Source organism: Penaeus vannamei, chromosome 15 (genome assembly GCF_042767895.1).
Source record: "Penaeus vannamei isolate JL-2024 chromosome 15, ASM4276789v1, whole genome shotgun sequence".
NCBI lineage: Eukaryota > Metazoa > Arthropoda > Malacostraca > Decapoda > Penaeidae > Penaeus > Penaeus vannamei.
The window spans coordinates 15,333,114-15,340,385 of NC_091563.1; the positions used below are offsets into that span (position 1 = coordinate 15,333,114).

Genomic DNA, 7,272 nt, shown 5'->3' on the forward strand with positions numbered 1-7,272 from the left:
CTTCCTTTCCTCTTCCTGCCCCCCTCCCTCCTCCCTTCCCCCTGCCTTTCCCCTCTTTCTTTCCTCTTCTGCCCCCTCCCCCTGCCTTTCCTCTCCTTTCCTCTTCTGCCCCCTTCCCTCTCCCTTCCACCTGATCCCTCCATTCGTTGTGTGATTCCTTCCTATCCCCTGCCTCTTCCTTCCTCTTATCCTCTTGAACCCTTTCCCCGTCCCCAGAGACCTTCCGCCGTACCCTCCACCCCCTACCTTTAGCCCCCCCTTTCCCTTTTCCGGCTCGTACCTCCCTTCCACTCCTCCTTTCCCACCTCCCTCCCCCTATCTTCCTGCCCTATACCCCTTCCTTGCGCCCCATTCCCCCTTCCCCTTATCCCCTCCTCTTCCCCCTTCCTGTCCCCTTCCCCTCCTCCCTCCCCATCCTTCCCTTCCCCCCCCTCTCCTTCATCTCCCTTATCCCCTCTTCCCTCCCTCCTATCTCCCTCTCCCTTCCCTCTTAATCCCTCAGACCCCCCTCCGCACCCAATCCCCCCGTGACAACCCCCGGCACTCAATCCCCCCCGTGACCCTCCTCCCAGGCACCCAATCCCCCCACCCCCCCTCCCAGCACCCAATCCGCCGCGCCGACTACTGGAGCGGTTTCTAAAGAGTGTATCATGCGAGGGACGTGAGGTGTGTTTTCATCCTTCAGGGACCGTTCGCGAGGTCGGCCGAAGGGAGGGGGGAGAGAGAGGGGAGAGGGGGAAGGGTTAGATAGAAGGGGGAGGGGATGGAAGGGGAGGGGGAGGAGAGAGGTTAAAGGAAAGAGGGGAAGAGGGAGGGGATGGAAGGAGAGAGAGGAGAGGAAGGGAAGGGATGGGGAGGGAGGAGTAGAAGGGAACGAATGGAAGGGGAAGGGTGTGGAGAGATGGAAAAGGGGGTTAGGAGATAGAGGAGAGGAGACGTGAGAGGGAGAAGAGCTCCATTTCGGATCGCCAAACGCTGGTCGACCGCGAAGGCCAATCTACTTTCCCCTGTCTCTCCTCCTTCTACATAAACACACCTCTAATTCCCCTTGTCCTCCCGAAGAAAATCACCGATCAAAAACAGCAATAGCAATGAACAAAACAGCAATAACAATGAACAAAACAGTAATAACAATGAACAATACAGCAATAACAATGAACAATACAGTAATAACAATGAACAAAACAACACCAACCAACCGAACACAGTATTTTCTTCCCGATTATTATCACCAACACCCAATCATTGCAGGTTTAAGACTAAGTTTATCCTCCTCGGCATCTAATCTAAACTTGCAGCATTCCCCACGAGGCGGGGCCGAGCAGCTTTCACAGCGCCCATGCAACGAACATACGTGTATCAAGCACATATTTGTATAAAATAATGCACATGTGTACACACTAAAACGCATACACAATATATACCAAAACGCACACATACATAACTAAAAAGCAAACACATATACACCAAAACGCATACACATCTACACTAAAACGCACACACATATAAACACTGCAACGCGCACACATGTGCACACTAAAACGCCCATACATATATCCACACGCATAAGCACACACATGTACAAGATTATGAACATACGTGAAAAAACAATATACACATATACAAATTACAAACATACACAAAACACAATAAAATACACACACGTACAAATATAAACATTTATGAAACAAACTAAAACACATCTAAGAAATAATATACAGTTATATACATACAGATACATGAACACATACACACACACACACACGCACGCACACGCGGTACCTACAAACACATACACGCACAAAGGACAAACAAACACCCAAAGGTCAGAGCACAATATGCCCCCCCCCCCACACACACACACATAATATCAGCCATTGCGTCATGGCTTTGAATCTCGTTACCTCATGACGTCACGAACAAACAAGGTCCCCTCTGCCTACAGTTGCCTCGTCACCTGACCCGGCGTGACGTGATGCGTGATTTCAATTAAATTATCAATGACCTCGTTGCCACTTCGGGATTCCGCCTCCGTCCGCCCCGCCCGCCTCTCGCGCCCGCGTCGGCTGTCGCGCGACGTCAAGGGCGCCGTGGAGGCCTTCCCTACCAACTGTAAAACGCGCGCGCGCGTGTGTGTGTGTGAGTGTGCGTGTGAATGTGCGTGTGAGTGTGAATACGTGTGCGTGCGTGTCATGCACACGCACAAATATATCTATCCCTCTATTTATATATCGACAATATAGTCCATGCCCCTGCCCGCCCAGGAAGCGCAGCGAGGCACAGCCGCGTCAGGAGGGCATCCGAGGCGGGCGAAGGGCGCCGCTCGCCAGGTAATTAAAACAGGACCGTAAAAAATATATATTTCCCCCGGTTTTACAATCCACTAGATCACTTTGCATCATCTGTGGATGAGCATTTATGGATTTATTCGCCACAAATGGATAAACTGATATCGGAAACTGGCTTGGCTAATCTCACGTAAATACTTATGAAGCTAAAGTGAAAAGGGGGGGGGGGGTAATAATGTTCAAGCATAACAGTGTCTGTTCGGATTTGCTTGCAATAAACAATGCCATTGCGAATAACATGTCAATTCCATGGGGAAAGCCAAGGCAAATATATGCGTACTTGGTCTCAGTTACACGCACACACAAAAACTGACGTACGCACATACATGCTCTCATTTATACGCACACATTAACTCTCACATCCACTCACACACATACTCACACATACATACACATACACACACACACACACACACACACACACACACACACACACACACACACACACGTACCCACACACACACATCCATACACACAGACACAAACACACACACATACACTCACTCACTCAACTCATTTACTCATTTACTCACTCAGTCACTCACTCACTCGCTCGCTCGCTCTCTCTCTCTCTCACACACACACACACACACACACACACACACACACACACACACACACACACACACACACACACACACACTCACACACACACACACACACACACAATCTCTCCCCCTCACCCTCCGCACCGACCAGTAAAAGAAATAATTGTTTTTATGGTCACTAACGCACAAAAAAATACAAACAATGACAGCTAACCCAAGCATCAGTAGAGAACGAAAAAAGAAAAAAGAAATAAAGAAAAAAAGAAAAGAAAAAAAACAATCACAGCTAACCCAAGCAACAGTAAGGGACGAAAAAAAGAAACAAAGACGAAAAAAAAAGAAAGAAAATCACTGCTAAACCAAACAACACTAGAGGACGAAAAAAAAAAAAAACAAAGAAACAAACAAAGAAAAGGAAAAAAGAAAATCACAGCAACAGTAAGACGAAAAAAAAGAAAGAAACAAACACAGAAAAAACAATCACAGTTAACCCAAACAACAGAAGAGGACGAAGAAAAAAAAGGAAACAAACAAACAAAGAAAAAAAGAAAAGAAAAGAAAAAAGAAAGAAAATCACAGCTAACCCAAGCAACACTAGAAGACGAAGAAAAAAAAATATCCACGGAGTCTTGTCAACACGATCTGCTGAGTCTCAAGCATAAGGAAGCATTGCCATTATCAGCATCCTTATCTCGCCGACAGATAACGTGCCGACCCCGATATAGTGCGCGTTTCAGTATGGTAGCTTAAGGGGAGGGGAGGGGAGGGGTGGGGAGGGGAGGGGAGGGTGGGGTGGGGTGGGATGGGGAGGGAGGGGTGGGGATGAGGCTTTCGTATACTGATAAGAAATATTAACACCTAAGTTATGAGGCCTATGGAGGTTTGCTTTTTATGGGGAGGAGGGTAGGGGTATGGGGAAGGGGAGGAGGAGGAAGAGGAGGAGGAGGGGAATGGGTAAGAGGAGGGGAGGAGGGAGAGAAAGAGAGAAAATGAGAGAGAGAGAGAGAGAGAGAGAGAGAGAGAGAGAGAGAGAGAGAGAGAGAGAGAGAGAGAGAGAGAGAGAGAGAGAGAGAGAGAGAGAGAGAGAGAGAGAGAGAGGGAGGAAGAGAGAGAGAGGAGAAAGAAGAAGAAGAAGAAAAAGAAGAGAAAGAGGGACTAGACCAGGACCAGAAAGGGGAAAAGTGATCCCATGAATTCCACTTCGGAGATTGGGCTGGATTTTTTGATGAGTGCAATACTCGAAAAGAAAAAAAAATAAGAAAAGAGAAAGAGAAAGATATATCCATATAGATAGCCATATTGATAGATATATAGATAGACCGAGATAGATAGATAGATAGATAGATAGAGAGAGAGAGAGAGAGAGAGAGAGAGAGAGAGAGAGAGAGAGAGAGAGAGAGAGAGAGAGAGAGAGAGAGAGAGAGAGAGAGAAAGGCAGACAGAGACAGACAGACAGACATAAACAGACAGAAAACCAAAAAAAATAAAAAAAATAAAAAAATGTAAGACCTTCACCCGAAACAAACAGAATCGGGACAGTATGTTGACGGCGAAAAAAGAAAGAAAAAAAAAAAAAAATCGAGGAGAGAGGTCCACGGGCGGGAGGGAGGGAGGGAGGGAGAGGGGGGGGGTGCCTGCAGAGAGGGCAAGTGAGGCGTAAGGGCGTGGTACTGACAAGTCTGTGATTACTTCTTGCTCGCCCAGACGACGCTTTCGTTCTATCTTTATATAGCGGGGACATTTATTTCTACAAGGACAAATACAGAAAAAAATGCACTTGTATTGAGATAAAGATATCATACATAAGCGTACATACACACAAATACGCAGGTGTACATGCACACGATATATACATATACACATAAATGCATGTAATAAACAAACAAACAAACAAACAACACACACACACACATCTATGTACTTGTGTGCGTGCGTGCGTTAAGTTCTTTCCTGCGTGTGCGTTTGCATGTACGTGTGCACAAAATAAATATATAATAATCAACTAATCAATCAATCAATCGCCAGTGAATGTTCGTTTCAGCGGTTAATTAAATTTTCTTTACCTTTCCGATATTTGTTATCATTCACCCTAATCCTACCCCCCCCCACCACCCCCGTCCCGGCCTTCCGGTCTCTCCATCCCTCTATCCTCCCTCTCTCTCTCTCTCTTTCTCTTTATCTCTCTCTCTCACTTTATCTTTCTCTTTCTTTCTCTCTATCTTTCTCTTTATCTTTCTCTCTCTCTCTCTCTCTTTATCTCTCTTTCTTTCTCTTTACCTCTCTCTGTCTTTTTTTCTTTCTCTCTCTCTCTCTCTCTCTCTCTCTCTCTCTCTCTCTCTCTCTCTCTCTCTCTCTCTCTCTCTCTCTCTCTCTCTCTCTCTCTCTCTCTCTCGTTTTCATTCTGCCCATCTTTCCCCCTCTTTCTCCCTGTTCCCCGAAGCCCAGAGCAAACTAGCGAGGACAGAATACCATCCGCCCAGCCTGTCTCTGACCTGTCAACCCCCCCTTGCAAGAAGAAAAGTGAAGAAAAAGAAGAAAGAAATGTGAAGAAAAAGAAAAGAAGAAAAAGAAATGTGAAGGGAAAAAAAAGAAAAAAGAAGTGAAGATAAAAAGAAAAAATAAAGTAAAAATAAGAAAAGAAAAAAAGAAAAGAAAAAAAAGAAAAGTGAAAAAAGAAGAAAAGGGAAAAAAGAAAGTCATCCCTCATTCAACAGGCCTTTTTTTCGGTCGTGCATTGACCTTCCCTCGGTCTACGTTCGCTGCAATGTTCAAGTGGCTCAGTCACAATTACGAAATCGCTCTTTTAATCGTAATTTATCATCGTGTTTCCTTGAATTCCGTTATTCTCTTCCCTTCTTTGCTTTTTATTCTTTCGCAACCAACAGCGATAACTCACAAATTATTAGTCATCTGATTACCGGGGCCATGTCCCCTGCTCAACACAATAAACCGGTTATTAAAAGGCCCCAATTAATTACAACCCGATGGTGCATTATAGCTCATTAATAGAAACGTGAACGTAATTAAACCGCCACGTGATAAATAACTCTCTCCCCCCCTACCCCTTACCCCTATGCCCCCCACTCGTCATTCAACGTAATTGTTCGCCGCGTCAATAATTTCTCGACGTTAACGAAAAGGGCACACAGCTGCGTCGCCATTCGTGCCTCATCCGGGAACCCGTGCTTCATCCGGGAACCCGTGCTTCATCCGGGAACTCGTGCCTCATCCGGGAACCCGTGCTTCATCCGGGAACCCGTGCCTCATCCGGGAACCCGTGCTTCATCCGGGAACCCATGCCTCATCCGGGAACCCGTGCCTCATCCGGGAACCCGTGCCTCATCCGGGAACCCGTGCCTCATCCGGGAACCCGTGCCTCATCCGGGAACCCGTGCTTCATCCGGGAACTCGTGCCTCATCCGGGAACCCGTGCTTCATCCGGGAACCCGTGCTTCATCCGGGAACTCGTGCCTCATCCGGGAACCCGTGCCTCATCCGGGAACCCGTGCCTCATCCGGGAACCCGTGCCTCATCCGGGAACCCGTGCCTCATCCGGGAACCCGTGCTTCATCCGGGAACTCGTGCCTCATCCGGGAACCCGTGCTTCATCCGGGAATCCGCGTTTCATCTGGGAACACGTGCCTCATCCGGGAACCCGTGCCTCATCCGGGAATCCGCGTTTCATCTGGGAACACGTGCCTCATCCGGGAACCCGTGCCTCATCCGGGAACCCGTGCTTCATCCGGGAACCCGTGCCTCATCCGGGAACCCGTGCTTCATCCGGGAACCCATGCCTCATCCGGGAACCCGTGCCTCATCCGGGAACCCGTGCCTCATCCGGGAACCCGTGCCTCATCCGGGAACCCGTGCCTCATCCGGGAACCCGTGCCTCATCCGGGAATCCGCGTTTCATCTGGGAACACGTGCCTCATCCGGGAACCCGTGCCTCATCCGGGAATCCGCGTTTCATCTGGGAACACGTGCCTCATCCGGGAACCCGTGCCTCATCCGGGAACCCGTGCTTCATCCGGGAACCCGTGCCTCATTCGGGAATCCGCGTTTCATCTGGGAACACGTGCCTCATTCGGGAACCCGTGACTCTTTCGGGAATCCGCGTTTCATCCGGGAATCTGTGACCCATCCGGGAACCTGTGACCCATCCGGGAATGCGCGTCTCATCCGGGACACTAAGGCGAGCGTCGAACCATCAAAATCTATCTCTTGTTCTTCGATTCTTATCCATTTATCTATCGATCTTCGAATGCAGTCCGCTCGTGCGTCTTTTACCTTCCTCTGGAATTTATTTTTGAAGCCGCAATTAGTCTGGAAATCCGGGTATAATCCTGGACTTCAATGTAGGGGGATTTTTTTTTTAA

General features: G+C 48.1%; 1 protein-coding gene across 1 annotated transcript in view; it reads left to right on the forward strand.

The window, feature by feature from the left end:
* LOC138864109 (WAS/WASL-interacting protein family member 1-like) overlaps positions 1-6,994 on the forward strand; it is a 7,994-nt gene extending 1,000 nt beyond the window's left edge. The window contains exon 2 of the mRNA XM_070130145.1: positions 6,046-6,994. Coding sequence (XP_069986246.1) covers positions 6,046-6,994 — 949 coding nt within the window. The remainder of the gene's footprint in view (positions 1-6,045) is intronic.
* Positions 6,995-7,272: the final 278 nt, after the last annotated feature.